General features: G+C 33.1%; 2 protein-coding genes across 2 annotated transcripts in view; both read right to left on the minus strand.

The window, feature by feature from the left end:
* The window catches only part of LOC140434116 (fatty acyl-CoA reductase wat-like), a 51,025-nt gene extending 35,970 nt beyond the window's left edge, over window positions 1–15,055 (minus strand). The window contains exons 1-2 of the mRNA XM_072522153.1: window positions 14,819–15,055; window positions 3,456–3,668 (exon numbers count right to left, since the gene is read on the minus strand). Of these exons, the coding sequence (XP_072378254.1) occupies window positions 3,456–3,647 (192 nt within the window). The 5' untranslated portion in view covers window positions 3,648–3,668; window positions 14,819–15,055. The remainder of the gene's footprint in view (window positions 1–3,455; window positions 3,669–14,818) is intronic.
* Window positions 7,398–20,607, minus strand: part of LOC140433113 (DC-STAMP domain-containing protein 2-like) — a 44,700-nt gene continuing 31,490 nt past the window's right edge. The window contains exon 15 of the mRNA XM_072521166.1: window positions 7,398–7,634. Within this exon, the coding sequence (XP_072377267.1) occupies window positions 7,398–7,634 (237 nt within the window). The remainder of the gene's footprint in view (window positions 7,635–20,607) is intronic.

A 20,607-nucleotide genomic window follows, 5' to 3' on the forward strand; every position in this document is an offset into this window, starting at 1 on the left:
ACAAAATTTATAGAAATATAACTGAGAAGACAATGAAAATATTGGGAAAAACTAAACCAGTAAACCAAAATTATTGGTTTGACAAGGAGTGCCAAGAAGCAACAAATAATAAAAATAGAGCATACCTAAAGACAAATTAATCTGGATAAACAAGAAGAGCAAAGAAGGACCCTAAGAAGAGAAGAAAAGAAATTACATAAAAAAACAATTTGAGGAAAAACAGTTGGAAAGCAAAGAATGGCTAAGAAATCAAAACGAAACTCGAAAAAACTATCACCTATTCGGCGAACATTCGTTATATCTTTTACAAAACTGACTTGGTTCTGTTTTTGTCTAACTTAAAACTGAACGTTTTGTATTTTTTAATCATGTAATCGAAAACTATAAAAAAAAACTATAAGAAAAAAAAGCGGTAATTATTAGGAAAAAGCAAATCGTTGTTCTAAAAAACAAAAAAAAAAAAAACAGAATTACAGACAAAAATGAAATAATACAACTCGTTAATAAATTCTACAGTGAACTATACAAAGCCCCTGACACACTTGAAGAAGCAATTAGTATATAGAAGATATACAAAAATATATAGTTACAAAAATGAAAAGCGGTAAAGCAGCTGGAAAAGATGGAATAACAGTGGAACTGCTTAAATACGCTGGCAAAACAACCTGTAAAATCTTAGCAGAAAATGAAATATCCGTATCAATAACCTTCATAGATTTTGAAAAGGGTTTCAATTCTATGTACCAAAAGACAAGCAAAAGCTAAGGTAAAAATTTATGACACTCGAGAATTCCCCACTACTAGAGGTCCGACAGTCCAATAGAGACGCAATATCATCAAAGCTCTTCACTGCAACTCTAAAAAATATATTTAGTAAAAAAGAACTGGTAGAACAAAGGCCTATTCGTTGATGAACATTACCTCGCCATCTAAGATTTGCCGATGATATCGTTCTGATTGCCAATAATCCTGCAGAACTACAAGAACTTATACGTGAGCTAAATACAGCTAGCAATGGCAAGTTGGCTCTAAAAATTAATTTGACAAAAACAAAAACCATGTACAACGAGATAATGGAAGTCCAATATGTAATAATAAACAAGAGTGCACTTGAGACAGTAGACGAGTATGGCTTGGGCATCTTTTGATAGAAATGCAGTTATATTCAAATCGAAGATGTCACTCCACTTGACGAAAAAAGCGTTCGATCAGTGTATACTCCCACTCATGACATACGGCTGCGAAACTTACAAACTAAAGAAAAAAATAAACTACAACTACAATGTAGAAAAAACAAAACAGGCAATAGAGCAAAATAAGAACATGAAAGTTTTGAAGAGGAGCGTAAAAAAGGGGAAAATAGAAATTAACAAACTGAGAAACAGCACTGGAGAAGAAACAACGAACAGAGATGAAATATTAAGAATAGTCGAAGAGTTCTACACAGAGTTATATAGATCAAGAAAAAAAGATAACAATACGGAACCTCCAATTACACTAAAAACTGGAGTATTAAACCAAGGATCAGATTTAATGCCCGATATAACAAAATCGGAAATCAAAGAAGCCCTGAAGAAAATGAAAAATAATCGAACCCCGGGTGAAGATGGAATAGTATCAGAAGCACTAAAAATTGGAGGGGATGTATTACTTGAAAAAATTAAACAACTTTTCAATATCTGCCTCCACAGCGCCAATATTCCAACAGACTGGAACAACGCTACTATGATTCTATTACACAAAGCAGGAGACAAAGCAAATTTAGAGAATTACAGACCGATTAGCCTCCTCAGCCATATATATAAGTTGTTTACGCTAATACTAGTTAAGAGAATGGAAAGAAAATTAGAGACTTATCAACCAAGGGAACAGGCAGGATTCCGAAAAAGTTACGGAACAAATGACCATCTACAAAGTATAAAAACCCTAATAGAGAAAGCAGTGGAATACAATAAACCTCTAGTTCTAATATTTATCGATTTTCACAAAGCCTTTGACACAGTTGAGCTAAGCAAAATATTACAGGCGCTTAAAGAATGCAGGCTAGATTATAGATATACTAAATTATTATACAAAATATACCTGCAGGCAACAACCACTGTCAGATTACATACTAACAGTAATCGCATAAAAATAGAACGGGGGGTTAGACAAGGAGACCCAATGTCACCTAAACTTTTTAATACGGTGCTAGAACATGCTTTTAAGAATTTGGATTGGATGACAAAGGGAATAAAAATAGATGGAGAATATCTAAACAACTTACGTTTCGCCGATGATATACTTATAATAGCTGAAGATCTAGGTATGGCAAGAGAGATGGTACAGGAACTCGTTGTGGCTACAGAAAGTGTAGGTTTAAATATAAATATCTAGAAAACAAAAATCATGACCAATTTGGTACCCAACCAGAACATCAGTATTGGTGGGAAAGAAATAGAACTCGTAGATAGATATAAATACCTGGGACATGAAATTATGATTGGCAGGGATAACCAGACTCATGAACTGAAGAGAAGAATCGGCCTTGGGTGGGCAGCATTTGGAAAACTGAGAGAAACTTTTAAAAGTGAGCTGCCCACATGCCTAAAGAGAAAGGTATTTGATCAGTGCGTCCTCCCAGTCTTGACGTACGGAGCAGAAACACTTACCTTAACAAAAGCAGCAGCTACCAAACTGAGAGTCACGCAGAGAAGAATGGAGCGGTCCATGTTAGGAATAACTCTGCGAGACAGAATAACCAACGAAGACATCAGGAGAAGAACCGGAGTGACTGACATCATCGAGAAGATAGCCAGACTAAAATGAAGATGGGCAGGACACATAGCCAGAATGACAGATGGGCGATGGACAAAGAGGTTATTGGAATGGAGGCCAAGGGAAGACAAGAGAAGCGTCGGTCGACCACCTACAAGATGGACTGACGATTTAAGAAAACTCAATAAAAACTGGATGAGAGCGGCGCAAGATAGACGGGGTTGGAAACATGAGGAAGAGGCCTATGTTCAGCAGTGGACTCTTGAGGCTGGATGATGATGAAAGAAAAAAATAATAGCAAAACTCAAAATCACTCAAAACGGATAAAACCAAGGTCACTGATAAAATCTACAGAATGAAATCTTTAAAATGGCAGTGGGCGGGACATTTAGCGAGAAGAATTAACAATAGATGATCTACTAGAATCACACTGTGGTATCCAAGGGGCATCAAGAGACCAAGAAGACGTTTAAATTTAAGATGGGACTATGACATAAGGAAACAAGTCTGTACAACATTGCACAGAAAAGCGAGTCGTGGGGAGAAATGAAGAATAACTATGTAAGAGAGGTTGAACCATAATAGGTAAAATACGTTGAGAATGATGAAATATATATATATATATATATATATATATATATATATATATATGGAAGACGAAGCCAACAAGACCACGCATGATCATAAGTATTACTTACCACATCGTCGAACACTTCTGTGATCCTGTCATCCTTGCGCTTCCCTTTCTTTTCTCTTACAAGTAAATACAAAGTTCCCACCTCCGTTGACCTCAACAGCTTTTCTACGAGAATTTTGCCCATAAATCCCGTCCCTCCAGTTATAAATACGCTGGCATCCTTATAAAATTGTTGAATAGGTGTAGGATCCATGCTTATCAGCTACTAACAATTCTGAAACAACAATACTCTAGTAATAAAGTTAAAAATCTTTATTACCATCCACGCGATTAACCAGAAAATGTTATCAACGGTTTATGTAGATTACATTTACGTACAATAGGTAGGTTGCCACTATTTGATATGTTGAATATTTTTTTTTCGATACGTTGGTCCTCACTTAATGGTATTCCAAATAATGGTAATTATTTATGTATAAATTGTAAGAATTATGTAAGAATTTTTGAATTAATTCTAGTTCCAAATATTCTTTGTCATTGTGAATGTTTACTATACAAGCCCCTTCCCATATCACTTAGCCCAACCTTAGATTGATAAGAAAATTAAATTTATAGAACAAAAATAAAAGCGCAGCGTAAATTTCCTAATTATAGAAAATATTTTATAACATAATGAAAACTATTAGTTAAACAGAATAATAATAAATTTAAAAAAACGCAGAGAACATGTAATATAAATAAAAAAAAATGTGAAAGTTTACAACTGAGTTACATCCCCTTTATTTGTCATGACATCCACCATTCTTCGAGGAGTAGTTTTTACCAAGTTCTAACAAAATTCTAATGTAAACGAATCCCATTTTTCTTGCAATTTTTTCTTCAATTCGTTGACGAACCTGGCAGGATGTTTTCTCAAAGCTTTTTTCATTTCGCGCCACAAGTCTCTATCGGGGACTGTCTCAACTGTTAGAAACCCATTCCAGAAGTGGTATGTCATGGTCTTCAATCCATTTTAAACTCTTTTTTGAGGTAGGACAAAACAAAATCTTCTGCTGATGTTAAACGGTGTTCCATAATCGGTAAAAGAGATTCTTATAAAATATTTAAATATTTGTCCGTGTTTACAGTCCCATCGATTTACCTTTAGGCGACATGCTGTCCCAGATTATGACAGATGCAGGAAATTTGATTTTTCTCTTCAGACAGTCGGGATGGAAAGCTTCATTTTTTCTGCGAATGACGCGTCTCCTACCGTCTCGCACACACTTTAAATCTTGACTCACCACTCCATTGTATTGTATCCCATTGCGACTCTGAGTTTTGACCATCTTAGTCTATTTTTCTTCTATTGTATTATTAAAAGTGGCATTTTCTTAGCTTAACCCTAGAATACTAACCTTATTTTTACCTTCATTTATACTAACCATCGTAAAATTTACTACGCTGAGAAAAAAATGTGGTCACTGAAAAAGTATTTTATTTAACGTAATTTTACAAATTATTTTGAACAAAGAGATGTTTCTAAAACCTGAAAATCACAAAAAAATATAAATTCTAAATTTTAGAACTACACTGCTGACAACAAAGGGCGCGATGTTCACCACAAAATGGACGTCGGCAGTGTTCGCAATGATGAGTTGTCATTCGACGTTTTTTAGACGGACAAAATTGACACATGGCACGTTTTGACACAGTAGGGCATATTCGTTCTTGCTGCGGCTCCAGATTTAAAATATTTTCAATAAGTAACTTTACCGAGCGGTTCAAAGTTGGCCAATTTACACGATGCTGTAGCCAAGGTTTAGTCAGTTGTTCAGACAAAATGGCCATAAATTTATCCAAAAGTTTATGCAAGCTATATTTAACATGCCATAGAACAGGCAAATGTTTCTTCCTTTCATACTTTTTTATTTTTATTTATAAAATATACCTATTCACCTCTACTTGTAGCATCTTCATCGAAATCCATATCAATAGAATAAATATATTTCACAATAATTAAAAGTCACAATAATTCACAAAAAGATAAAAAAAATATCAATCAAGAATGATAGATAAACATATAACTGTCAGCGGCACAGTGGACTAACCGCGCATGGTCCACTTTGCTTCTCAAAGATCCTATCAAATATGGAGTTCCAAAACTACTTTAGTGCAGCCATCTAGGAACCAATGGAACAATGTGGATTGATCCACTATGCAGCTGATAGATTTCAACTAGACGGTTAATATTCTACAATAAAACAAATTTTGAATTTTTGTGGGTTGGTCCGTTATTGCACTCATAGCCTCATTTGTCGTTTATATTGAAAACCTAAATGTTTTAGCAGTCAAACTGGTTAAACTAATATTACACAATTCCTTACCCCTTATTTTTGTAACACAGCACTTTTTATTGGCTTTTCCATAGCTTTATACATGTAAATAATTATTTTTAATTGTAAACTTAATTGAGTGAGACAAATCTGAAGTTTTTGGATGTCCACGATTTCTCATACTTTATTTATTTCATCCTGAATCACGCTGCTAATTCTCTGGAATGTCCTCTCTGACATATCGCACGCATCACACGTGCATTTCTGAACTGCCATATCAAATATCAATGACGCATGTTATTTTTTTCCAAATTAAAATAACTTTCCACTTTCAGAACTAAACGCCATTCTTATGGAGATAAACTCCATGTTTTGACTGTTTTTGATTTTCTTTCAAATTGTTCATTTTATTTTATTTAAAATAAAACGAACTTTATTAAAAACAATTCGTACTCATTTTTTCAACTATAAAATTTAGTTATACCAGATACTAATTTGTGGCTCTTTGTGACATGTTGATCCAGAAACGTGTCTTCCAATAACGTCACTCCATAAAACGCTTTCTCGTCGACTTTTCACTATAATGCGTCTTAATGCCCTTCGATCTGCTTCGGTTATTTTACTTTTTCGTACATTTCTAGGTTTTTTAGGCACCGAACCTGTAGTTTTGTATCTTCTGACTATTTTTCTTCTGATGGATTTGCGACTGGGAATATGGAATGTCCAAACCATGCTGCAGGCAGGCAAAATGCAAAGTATTGCACAGGAACTTCTCAAGTACGAAGTAGACATAGCAGCCCTCCAAGAAATCAGATTTAAAGGGCATGGTTGCATAAATAAAAAAGAATACAGTATGTACTACTGTGGAGCAGAAAGACAAGGAGACCTTGGAGTGGGTTTTGTGGTAAACCATAAATGCCGCAGATCAGTATTGGGTTTCACTCCAGTTAATGAAAGAATATGCAAAATACGTCTAAGGGGAAAATTTCATAATATTACAATTATTATTGCCATGCCCCAATAGAAGCAGGAGATGAGAGATGCAGTTATAGTCCTGGGTGATATGAACGCGAAGCTGGGAAAAGAGCCAATATATGCAGAATCCTTTGGTAAGCATAGTTTTCATGATATTACCAGCAACAACGGTATAAGGAATCTAGATGATACCTGGTACTAATAAATTTAATCAAATTGATCACATATTAATATCTCAGCGGTGGGTAACCTCCGTAACGGATGTTAGAACTTATAGAGGCGCAAATTGCGATTTGGACCATCTCTTTTATCTCATCAAATTAACATAAGTGAATGCATAGCCAGGGTTTAGTGATTTTTTTTATTGTTGAAAATAAATAAAAAAAACCATAAGGGTAAAGTTTTTAGTAAATATTCATAAAAATGCCATATTTTCATTTTTCAATGAAGAATCTTTTGAGATAAAGAATAACTGGTGTATTATACCTACCAATTATCTGTGGTCAAATTTCTCTTAAAATTGAAGGGTTCAACCAATTGTTGTAGTTTTTCGTAGATTATATCTTCCTTCAGGCCGCTTGACACAGTAAATTTTTAAATTTGAGACATAAAATATATTCAAATCAAGGTAAATACTTTTATCCTATATTTGGCTAGACAGAAATTTTTCCGACAGTATTTTCTAGCACTGCCGCTAATTTATCTGTCTGCTTTCATTGTTCACGACTTGTTTTGTCGTTAAATCTAAGTGCTCCAAGGAGAAACAGAAAACGTTTATATCCCATACATGCATAAAAGGTTTGGATTTCTGTGCCATCAATTGCCCACATTTCTCTAAAATCAGTATGGCTTAACTTTTTTACATCACCAAGGAAGAGAGTTCTAAGAAGTCCAAGGATTTCCTCTAGTGTTGTTAATTTTGCATCTCTGTTGTGTATCCTCGAATTGTTCTAATAAAAATACTTGTATACGATGTTATGTTTTCTGTTTAAATTTTATTTGCTTTCTTTTCTTTGTTTGTTCAACAGAATTATTGTCCAAACGATATAACTAAGCATTGAGAACTTAAAATAACTAAAACAGTGATACAAATCACATTCTTTTTTACTTCAAATTATAAATAGTTATTTATTTGAATAGGATAATATAGTATTCATCATCATCACGTAACGCTACAACCCTGGGTGGGTCTTGGCTGACTGTACAACTTTTTTCCAATTTGTTTGGTCTTCCATCAACCTAGGGTCAAATGGAATGTTCATTTTCTGGAGATCTGCTTGGATGTTATCTCTCCATCCTATTCTGGGACGTCCGAGTGGTCTTTTGCCTGTGGAAATCTCCTTCCATACCAGTTTTACAAGTCTCTCGTTATGCAGTCTGTGCACGTGGCCTGCCCATCTTAGTCGCTGTGATTTAATTTCTTGGACAATATCGGCGTCATTGTAGAGTGCTTTTAATTCGATATTGGTTCTGATCTTATACTGGTTTGTGGTGATGTCATGGTGAGGTCCGAAGTATTTTTCGTTAAAAGCGTCTGAGCTTTTCTTCTTTTGCTTTGGTCATGGTCCATGCTTCACATCCATATGTTATTACAGGTCTGACGATGGATTTATAGATTTTGATCTTTGAACTTCTTGTAAGATTTTTTGATTTTATGAGCTTATCTAGTGCGAATAGACAGCGGATTGCAGATTGGATTCTGTCTTTTATTTCTTCAGTAACATCGTTGTCAGCTGTGATTACGGTCCCCAGATACTTAAAACGTTGTACTCTTTCAAAATTAAAGGTGTTGACCGTCACATTTTGTCCGATTCTGTCTCTTCGTGTCGTTCCATTTATACACATATATTTCGTCTTCTCTTCATTAATCTTCAGCCCTACTTCACTATTCCACCCTCCATACAGATTTTGGTCATCCGAATGAGTTTATTTGGTATTGACAACTCCGTCATGGCATTCCATACTTGGCTTCTTTCTACGCTATCGTATGCCTGTCGAAAGTCTATGAAAAGATTGTGTATGGGTCTGTTATACTCCCATCCCTTTTTTAGAACTTGTCTCAGCGTGAATAGTTGATCTATTGTTGATCTGTTTGCCCTAAAACCGGCTTGATATTCGCCTAGGACATTTTCAGCATAAGGGATTAGTCTACTAAGAATGATGTTTGAGAAGGTTTTAGAGGGTTTGAGAGATAATATAGTATTAACAGGATAAATTCAGAATACAACGAAATACTCATAAATATGTAGCTTTATCCACTATGCTTGAATAATTTTAATTTTATCCGGGCTTTGGAAAGACTTTGATGGCGCAGCATATTGCCACAGCCATGTACCATTTCTGTTTGAAAACAACCCGTTCAATTCGGGAAGCAAGAAGTTTTGAAGAAATTCTAAATATCGAAGACCTGTTAAGGTTTCTTTGAAAAAGTATGGTCCAATAATCCTATTATCTATTATTCCCTTCCAAAAATTAACTTTCTCTGAGTATTAGGTACGGTACTCTTGCATCCAGTGTGGATTTTCCGTAGGTCAGTACCGATAAGTTTGACGATTGACATGCCCGTTTGGTAGAAATGCAGCTTCACCAGAAAAAAGAACCATTTTTAAAAACATCGGATCTTTGTTATTTTGTTCTACAATAATTTCACAAAATTCAATTCATCTATCAAAATCATCTTCCATAAGCTCTAGTACTAAAACTTACTTTGCAGGGATGCCACTTTTCCTTCTTCAGCTTTCTAAGAACTGTTGGATGGTCCATGTCATTATCTAGTGCTATTTGCCATGAACTGATATGGAGATTATCTTGAAAGGCTAACAGAACCTCTAGTTTTTTGTTTTCCTATATTGATTCGCTACTATCTTTAGGGAGGTATTTGACATGACCCGTTTCTCTGAATTTCTTCTCAATTTTGCTTACAGTGGATTGGAAAATTGGCTCTCGGTAGGGGTATTTATTATTAAATAACGTACGTACTTTTTTCTGTGTACGTGTTTTATCTCCACAACCAATCATTATTAGAATTTCAATTCTTTGCGTTTCAGAGAGCTTCATATTGATAGATACAAAGACTTTTTGAGTACGTATACTACAATACAAAGTAGACATAACACCAAAGTCAGAGATAAAAGATGGACCAAGAAAATTTTAGAATAGAGACTTAGACACGATGCTTATGTAATACAGGACGTTCTTGGAAATCAAGGTCGAGTTCTCGAAGATCGGATGAAACGGAATTATTTACGGGAGGCTCATGTTCAGCAGTGGACTCAAAATGGCTAATGATGATAATAACACCTACGCCACTGTTCAGAGTAATAATTCAACTTTTGCTTACAGCAATGTTGTTCCTTTAGCTGCTATTAATGAAGTGGACGTAGTCTTTTTCTATTTTATTCATTTTTTATGTCATTATGTTTATGTCAACCATAGAGAAAATATATTAATATTACATATTAATAATTACTACTATACAGGGTGAGTCATGAGGAACTTTACATACTTCTACCATATGTAGAGTCCCTCAGGGAGCATATCATGTGGCCACTAAAAAATGTCAACTCCTCTTCTTTATTAATTAACAGGGTGATTTGTGTAATTGACCATTTATTTCATTTTACTGTAGTGTTTATACGGCTCATTTGATTTTTTTAATTTTTGCATGATACAGTACACTACTATCAAGCATTCGACTGGTATTAGCTAAACTAAAAAATTCCAGGACTGGCTTTGGAAAAATTAATTTAGGGATTCGTATTAAATATTACACCCTGTATAAATTTTTTTTAAAATGCAATAAGTGATTTTCAAACTGCATAAATAGCCAATGAAAACGACATATAAAAACGATATATAACACTTTTATTAAATTTTTAGTGAACGATCAAATCTTACCAAAAATAGAACAACCATAATGAAGTATCAAATTATAAGGTATTAATTTAAACAAATGTTATAAATTTCAAACATTTTAATTAAAATGAGTTCCTACAACTTAATCTAATACGTAGAAAATTAACATCTTTACTGTCACTTTGTATTATCTCTACCATAGAATCAATTGTTTTTCAATTTTAAATTTTTACTCATAGATCGTATTGGGGCATTATTTTCGATAAATAATAAATTAAATTAATTAAAAAGTCAAACCTCTTGTATGTGTTAGTTTTTGTTGATTGTAAATGATTAAAATTTTATGTCAAATAATAATACATTGCATCAACTGTACTAAATAAAAATAAATCTAAAAAAGTTTAAAATGAAGGTTGGCGTTGACCGTTTGACGTTTCTTGATATTTTATACCCATTGTCATTATTGTCATTATCAATTGTTATTTATGTGTACAAGAATACATATTTCTTCTGTCATATCTACGTTAAGTACATTGTGTTAGTTTTGGTAGAACTTTTGTTACTTTCGTTCAAAATGCCACATCAGTTTTCGACCATAGAATATGCAGACATAATATTTGTTTATGGATTCTGTAATGGGAATGGTAGAACTGCTAGTAGAGAATATCGCAGGAGATTTCCTAATCGTCGAACTCCCAGTCATCCAACATTTGGGTCAGTTTTTAATTATTTGCGAGAAAATGGCACTTTTCCTAGTGGAACAACAGAGCGACATGTAGATGAAGCGCAGGAAGATGACATTATGGACGTCGTTACTATGAACCCTACAATAAGCACTAGACAAGTAAGTCGAGAACTCAATGTTACTCAATCAAAAGTAAGTAGAGTCTTACAAAAAAATAATCGGTCAATTAACAATTCGGCAACAAAAATGTGTACAGGCTGCAGGGTTCCATTTCGAAAATCTATTTTGAATTATTTTTATTTTGTTACCATTATTGTATCTTTTCCAGTTCTAATTTATGGGTTTATCATAACTATGCACATATTTTTAGTTTTTTTTTAATTGTTCTTCGTTATTGTTAGTAGTTACTGTTTTTTGTTGTGCAGTGACTCAGTTTATCATTTCAATTAAAATGTTTGAAATTTATAACATTTGTTTAAATTAATTACCTTATAGTTGGATACTTCATTATGGTTGTTCTATCATTGGTAAGATTTGATCGTTCACTAAAAATTTAATAAAAGTGCGACAACATTGTCGCATATGTCGTTTTCATTGGCTATTTATGTAGTTTGAAAATCACTTATTGCATTTTAAAAAAAATTTATACAGGGTGTAATATTTAATACGAATCCCTAAATTAATTTTTCCAAAGCCAGTCCTGGAATTGTGTAGTTTAGCTAATACCAGTCGAATGCTTGATAGTAGTGTACTGTATCATGCAAAAATTAAAAAAATCAAATGAGCCGTATAAACACTACAGTAAAATGAAATAAATGGCCAATTACACAAATCACCCTGTTAATTAATAAAGAAGAGGAGTTGACATTTTTTAGTGACCACATGATATGCTCCCTGAGGGACGCTACATATGGTAGAAGTATGTAAAGTTCCTCATGACTCACCCTGTATATGATTTATTTATTGTAGCAAATTATAATATTTAATATTGTAAAAAAACCATTGATGGTACATATTTTTTTAATGCGATGTAAATTTATTTTACATTTATACATATAGTAATTTTATTACCAATAAAGACCACGTACAAAAACGAGTTATTATTGTTTTATGTCATGAATAACATTTAGCTGCATACAAATGTGCATGAAAAAAAAATATATATAGTGTGCCAAAACAGAAAAATACGAAAGGTCAATCTTCCTGATATTCGTAAGCTATTCATATGCGGATACTTCAGTGATTGAAATTTTGTGGAAATTAATTAAATTGTACAACAAAAGTTATTTTAGTTGACGTTTGGATTTCCACGTTGTAAGTCGTTTTCAAAATAAAAGTTTAAGTTTAAAAAATTACACAGAGTATTTTGTTTTTAAATGGTGATGGTTCCTTTTCAAACAACAAAAGGACTACGACAAGGCTGCTGTCTGTCACCCACCTTATTTAAAATCTATTTGGACAGATCCTTAGTGAAATGGGTAAAAAAATGTAGAAACATGGGAATAACGGTGGAAGAAAACAAGCTATATACACTTTTCTTTGCGGATGACCAGGTAGTAATTGCCGAAGACAGCTACGATCTTAGCTATATGGTAAGAAAACTGCAAGAAGAATATGAGGTGGCAGGTCTAAACATGAATATGACAAAATGTGAATATCTCTCAGTGGGAACAGATGAAATATGTGACCTAGTCTTGGAAGACGACAAAATCAAAGGCGTGCAATCCTGCAAATATTTGGGGGTCATTTTCAACAAGAAGGGAAATAGCGCAGATGAAATCAGGGAAAGAATAAACAAGGGCAGAGCAGCGACCCGTGCCTTAAACTCTCTTCTCTGGCAAAAAACAATTCGACGAGAAACCAAAAAACACATTTACGGTAGTATAGTTCAAAGTATTACACTTTACGGTTCGGAAGTATGGGACGTCACCAAAAGCTAATAAAAACAAACTTATGACGACAGAAATGGATTATCTGAGACGAAGCTGCGGTGGATCGAAACTGGAGAGAGTTAGAAACGAACAAATAAGAAACGAAATGAAAATGGAGAGAAATATCAATGATGACATAGAAAGAAAACAATTAATCTGGTTCGGACATGTTAAAAGAATGCCAGAGTACAGATGGCCTAGGAGAGTACTGGAATGGATCCCTCCTGAAAGAAGAAAGAGAGGACGACCACGGAGAAGTTGGCGCAACGATATTGATGAAGCAATGGCGGCAAGAGACTTAGAAGAGGCAACTGCATATGACAGAAAAAGATGGAAATTGGGGGCGGAGAAGCGGCGACAGCCGTAATAAATCCGTTATTATATATTATGGTTAAATGAGGCCATTATTTTCAAAACTTGCTATTTGCTCGAAAGCCATTTTTTGGGAAATCGAAAAAAAGATTAAAGGTCGAGATGTAATCGTGATATTAGTATTCAGCTACGAACTAGAATGTTAAAATGCTATGTATTCAGTACTTTGCTTTACGGTGTTGAGGAATGGACTCTTAAACAGAGGAATGTTAAAAATCTTAAAAGCTTTCAGATGTGGTGCTACCGCCGTATACTAAAAATAAGTTGGGTGGATAAAATTACAAATGAAGAGGTAATACGCAGAATAAATAACGATCCAGAAGTTATACTGAATATAAAAAAGAGAAAACTTGAATACTTAGGCCACCTGATGAGAGGACAAAAGTACATTCCTACAAAATATAATGCAAGGAAAAATCTAAGGACGCAGAAATCCAGGCCATAGAAGAACGTCCTGAATGAGAAATTTAAGAGAGTGGTTTGGCTGTACCACTAACGAATTATTCAAAACAGCAGTAAATAAAATTAGAATCGATCTAATCCAATCTCCGACAGGAGAAGCACTCAAAGAAGAAGAAGATAATGGTATTATCCACCAATATCGCACTAAATGTCCCTGTATATATTATGGTAATTTCAGTAGAAAAAACTAAGTCGACAGTGATATCAGCGGAACCAAGAAGATGTTACAACACGTGATGGAAACGAAATACTTGGGAATTAAATTGTCGAGCTACGGAAAACGGCAAAAGAAGTACAAAAACAACCGAGCAGCAGGATTTCTAAAATAGAATATCTAGGGCGAAATAAAAACCTTACAATGCAAAGAAAAACTTTGATATATAAATCAAATATAAGGCCAATATTGACGTGTGAGAGGAAAGAAGAGCGAACAAAGTCAAATCACAAAGATTCTTAGAGACAGTAGAAATGAAATACTGAAAAAAAAAACAAGTTGAACATTAAGATACAGAAATAAGGGCGATATGAATAAAGGCAATAAATTTGTAGACAAAAAGAAGAATATTAGAATGATATAAAAAAGATGACAAATTGCTAATCGGAAGAAGGAAAATGTGGTCCGACAACATCAGTTGAGGCTAATTAGTCAAGTAAAATAGGAATGAGCCTATTAATAAAGCAGGAAGAAGACGAAGAATAAATAAGAAGGCAGATACGCAGCGTTGGTTAGTCAGGCATCCCCCATTATTACCTTAGAAACTAAGAAGTACTAGGTACAAAAAAAAAAGGAATACTGCTACAATAGACTAGCAGAAAATTTCAAACCTACCTCTATTTTCGTAAATTTATCACTTTATAAACTTGTAAAATAATTAGTACCACAGTTCAATAATAGTTCACACCGTTTTTTTAACTACTCACTACATACTTTTATCACACTGACCATCACTTTTTCCACATATGTTAATTTTAATCTAATCTTCGAGCTTATTTAAAATATCGCTGTTACCGCACGAAGCAATGTGTTCTATGCAGCCAACACTGTTAGATGTTCATTCCTAACCTTGACAATGTTTCATTTTGGATTTCTACAAATACGTGCAGGTTTTATATAAACTTATCAATTGTTTAATTTATTAATCCCTGTACTTTAAGAAAATAAATTATGCGTGAACTTTTACTGGATGTTCAATTAAATTTTATATATTATTTTTATGTGTTGGATGTAACGATTAGTATGCAATAGCTTCATAGTGTTTGCATTCAATAGCTTCAAATATAGTAGGTATACACACATCAACAAAGTCTAGGAATAATTTACAAAAGTTTTAGACTTTTAAATTAAAAACATTTTAAAGTTTAAATTTTGCAAATTTTGAAAGTTTAAATAACAAATAAAAATGTGGGGATTTAAAAAACATGGGCGTAGCAGAAGTAACTGCCAAACAAGACAGAGGAAAATAAAGAAATGTTCAGCTAGTTTCTAAAAAAGCTGATACGACTGTTAAAGCGTATTTTGTAGAAAATTGAGCAGTGCATTTTGAAGGATAAATACTTATTATGTACATACTGTCACTGTCACTGCCAAATCTTTTTTTTTTATTGCATAATGGCTTTGGCATAGCCAATTAGCCAGACTATTTGTGGTAATTACAATTTTTGATTTTATTGCCTAAGCCTATTTATAATATAAATTTACAGAAAGTAATATGTTGGTATACACATTCAATTTTTGACATATTTACAAGTTTTGATTTGAGTACCTAAAACTAGTTATAATTTAAATTTACAGGATGTTATGTATTCGTAGATACATTTTAATATCTGCTTATTATTTGAAAAAATAATTGTATTTAAATTGACAGGCAATGAACAATTTAGCTCAATTAGTTTTTCATACATCATTTTGATACTTTGTTTGTACTGTCCACACTCCAATATAAAGTGCTGCAGATCTCCCACTTTACCACAGGAGCAATAGGGATTATCAGTAATACCTATGCTGTGTTTGTATGCAGGAGTGAGTGCGTGGTTTGATCTTATTATGTTTATTGTTTTTATAAATAACCTATTTGTCTCATATTTGAACCATCTCTCATTGGGTATTAGTGGTTGGCAAGCTCCAAAGTTTATTCCAGTTGTACTTTGGTTGTATAAACGTTGCCATCTTTGTTTGCAGTTGTTTCTACTGATATTATCTATGTCTGCTACTGGAAGAAGTATGTTGTTTATATTATGTTTGGTTATAGCTGCAGATTTAGCAAATTTGTCGACTTCTTCATTTCCTAATATTCCAGAGTGTCCTTTTACCCAACAAATAATAATCGAGCTACCTGCGGAAATAATATCATAATGTAACTTCTTTATTTCTATCTCAATATGGTTTAGGTTTTTTGTGGTTTTGATAGAAGTGAGTTTGTCCATAATGCTTCTACAATCAGTCAGAATGATATAATTATTCATACCATTAGAGGCTATATATTTTAACGCAAGAAATAAAGCTGATAGTTCGGCAGTATATGTTGAAGCTTCATTGGGCAATCGACATGATTCTTTGTAATCAGAATTCCAGTGATATATTGCACAACCCGTTTTATTTTGAATTTTAGAGTCAGTAAAAATATATTGAAATGCAGGCCACTTATCTTTAATTATTTTATTGATCATAGTTCCTGGAAGATTTGAATCTATATAATACGTTTCTATTATCCTAGAGAAGAGAGTCTTAGGGGGTTGTGTATAAATTGGTGGTATTTTATTTTGATACAATTGTTCTTCAAATATTGTTAGTTTCCTATAACTTTCAACGTATATGGTAGTTTTTTTGTTACGCCAATATTTATGGTTTAAGTCTAATATATTCAAGTAACGAATATTTTTTAAATAGCTGGAGTTTTTTGATATAGCTCTAGCTACAAACTTATCTGTACAAAACTGTCTGCGTAGTGTAAGGGGTGACTCTTTAGCTTCAATTTCAATAATACTAATAGGAGTAGATTTTAAGTAACCAAGACATAGCCTCAAACATTTATTCTTCTGGGTTTCAATTTAATTAAGATGTTTTGTTGGCGCAGACCCATATAAATGACAACTATAATCGAAAATTGGTCGAATCATTGAGCGATAAAATAGCAATGCAATATTCGGGTCAGCTCCCCAATTGGTTTTACAAAATGCTCTAAGGATATTCATGGAGTTTTCCGATTTTTTTATAATAGAATGAATTTGATCCTTCCATAACAGTTTACGATCCAAATATGTGCCTAGATATTTTACACAATTTTTGATTGGAAATTCTATTTTTCCTAATTTAAAGTTACCTTGGGGAGTTTGGCGTTTTTTGGAAAAAAAACAAATTTCAGTCTTTGTAGTTGATATTGATAAGCCTAGAGAATGGTAATAACTTTTTACACAATCTAGTGTAGATTTGAGTTGACGTCTACAAATGTCAAGGGTAGTATGAGCGGTATACAACACAACATCATCTGCAAACTGCAATATATTAGAGTGTGGAGGTACTATCTGTTCTATATCTATATTATACAATGAAAAAAGAAGTGGACTTAAAATACTACCCTGTGGTATACCTATATTCGTTAGCCTTGGCGTTAAAAGTGTCTCATTTATTTTTAAGTAAGTCCATCTATTCTTGTACAAGGATATAATGAAATCTGAAATTTTAACTGACATTCCAAGATATAACAATTTCTTATGTAGAATATATAAATTTATGTTATCAAATGCAGAGGTTACATCTATAAATGCTGCAGCTGTTGATTCTTGATTTGTGAAATTGACCTGAACAGAGGAAACTAGTGAAGTGAGAGCATCCTGTGTAGACCTGGATTTCCGGAAGCCATATTGATATTTGGGAAGGATATCTTCGGATTCAAGCCAGTAATCAAGCCGATTTTTGATTTATCTTTCTAGAGTTTTTAGTATACAAGAACTTAAAGATATAGGTCTGTAAGACTCAACGTTGTTATCTGGCTTTCCTGGCTTCTTTATAGGTAATACAATATAGTCCTTCCATGTTTTGGGAATTAAATTCTCATTTTGCCATATATTGTTAAAAATTTGTAATAATAATGATTTGTATTCTGTGGGTAAAAAATATATCATAGAGTATGATATACAGTCCATCCCTGGAGACGAATTATTATTTTGTTCGAGTCCATAATTTAATTCCCACAATTCAAATGGTTTTTCTAGATTTGAATATTCTCTGGAAACGGTGACTGTAACTTCGTTTATTTGATTTGGTACCCAAGGAGGTGAAATTTTCAAGTGGAAATCTTCTATCCATGCAGCTTCGCAGTTTATCGGGAGTTTATTGGACTGTTTTCGGTTTTTGTAGCGATGTACTTTCTTTCAGACGTCGCTGATTGGACTGTGGGAGTTAAGGCTTTCGCAGTAGTTTATCCAACTTTGTTTTTTTCTATTTTTAAAAATTTTCTTTGCTGATGCATCATAGAGAACATACAATTTATGTTCCCATTTATGGGATTTCGCTAAAAGATATTGTTTCATATGGTGTCGAGCTTTGGTGGCACACAGCTGTCCATCAACAGATAAATATTTTTGAAGAGGAACTGACTAAAACTTTCTGCTGAGTTCATCAACAATGTGCTGAAGCTTATGAAAACGATCACGATTAGAACGATCTCTTGGCACCATCAAATTATTGTCTTAAATGTAAATATTAGCGAATTTTTTCGAATCTTTTTTGAGGCATAACTTCTTTTATCTGGGGAAGTCCTAAAGCATTGGACCAGTAACTTCTAACCTTTGACATTTTTACTACGTTTTACAGATGCCAACATATGGTTTCATATCATTAGCAGTAAGTATCGCAGGTTTACTAGGATCAGTTTGTGTCGAATACAAATTAGATTCCGTCGTGATTTTTTCAAGAATTAGAGAGGTTAAGAATATTTTCAAGAAGTTCGGATTTTCCCCTGAAAACTGAAAAATCTTCGTTCGGAATTAAATTTTTCCTATTCCTATTCCATATTATTTTTGAATACTTTTCTTATAATTCCTTTGGTTCCTTTTTGGTATCCCGCAATGATACAGAGACAGATGGAGGATCGTCAGTATTATTCACGAAATTAATTTCACTATCTGAATACTCACTACTGGTTGATTCTTCAGGTTATATTACAACTCCATCTTCTAGTTCCATTGGAATATGTGATACATCTAGGTCATTATCATTATCCTCTAGTTCATCGAATTCACCATCGAATATGGGTACAGCAGAATTGCTGTAAACTACCCAAAATCTTTTACTTGAAAGAATATGGCAACAAGAATTTTATCAAGTACAAAGACGTTTGTTTTGCATTTAGAATAGATAGTATGTATTATAGAAATAAAAAGATTATTGTTCTGAAGCTATTTTCTTGTGGCATCTTAAAGTAATTACTATTTTAATGGGAATAAGCTACAATTCAAGATTAAAATAAGTTTATTGACATTTTAACTTCCACTTTGGAAATCGTTCCAAATACTTAAAATACAAAAAGATTATTTCAAAGAACATTTCCGTTTGACTTAAAACACTATTCTCAGTTGATTAAAATAATAATCTCAGTTTATTTTTTAATAATCTAAAAACTCTCTTTCATGATATGCTTCGGTCAGTGGAAAACAAATTTAAATATGAAACCATGACTAAATCTTATTGATGTTATAAGGTCAAGTTCCTGCTAAAATAATAAAAAGGTCAATTGAGTGTAGAAATGTGGTTTGAACGTCGATGCTCCGGTCTACTGATAATTTGAAATTACTTTGATTATTTGTAGTAATTACTGAACGTGATAGCCTTAAAAAATTATACAGTCATTTTTTAACCATTAAAAATTTATTCCTCGATAAAATAATCGCTTAGAGTTAATCACTGCATATAATATATTAGGTCCCCCAACGTTAATGGTGAGTCAAAACTTACTGACACCAATATTATCAATACTAGAAAAATTCTTATTAGATAATACTTGTTTTATTAAAAAAATAATTTGAGGCAGTTTTCTTAGAACTTTGCCCACATTAAGTAATTGACAAGATCAATAATGCAACACGGGTATTTTTTGTAACTATTTTTTTTTTAAATGCACAAATATCGAAACATTAGAATACTGGTAACAATACCCATGGAGAACTCATGGCTAATCTCTGTTCTTTTAACGAACTGATAATCAATAATACATTTTTCGACCATAAATGTATTATTGATTCCAGTAGTCCCTAGTCCCTAGTAGATGAATATTGATTGACAGTATTGATAGTCCCTAGTAGATGTATATTGATTGACCAGTATAAATATACATTTGAACACTCCAGGGGCACAAATCTATGATTAATTTTATAGTCATTAATAGAAAAATCGACCCAAAGCAGATTCTAGATATCCGAACTTTAAACTCAGCATACGAAGAAAGTAAACACAAGCTAGTACTAGCAAAAATAAGAAAGAAACTAACACCAAAACATTTTCTACAGGAAATCACTGAGGAAAAATTTAATGTAGAATCACTGTGGAACTACTGTACAAAAGAAATGTACCAAAGGAGGCTAGCACAGAAGATATAGCTGAAACAAATATACGACATTGAA

The sequence above is a fragment of the Diabrotica undecimpunctata genome, chromosome 2 (genome assembly GCF_040954645.1).
Source record: "Diabrotica undecimpunctata isolate CICGRU chromosome 2, icDiaUnde3, whole genome shotgun sequence".
Taxonomy (NCBI): Eukaryota; Metazoa; Arthropoda; class Insecta; order Coleoptera; family Chrysomelidae; genus Diabrotica; species Diabrotica undecimpunctata.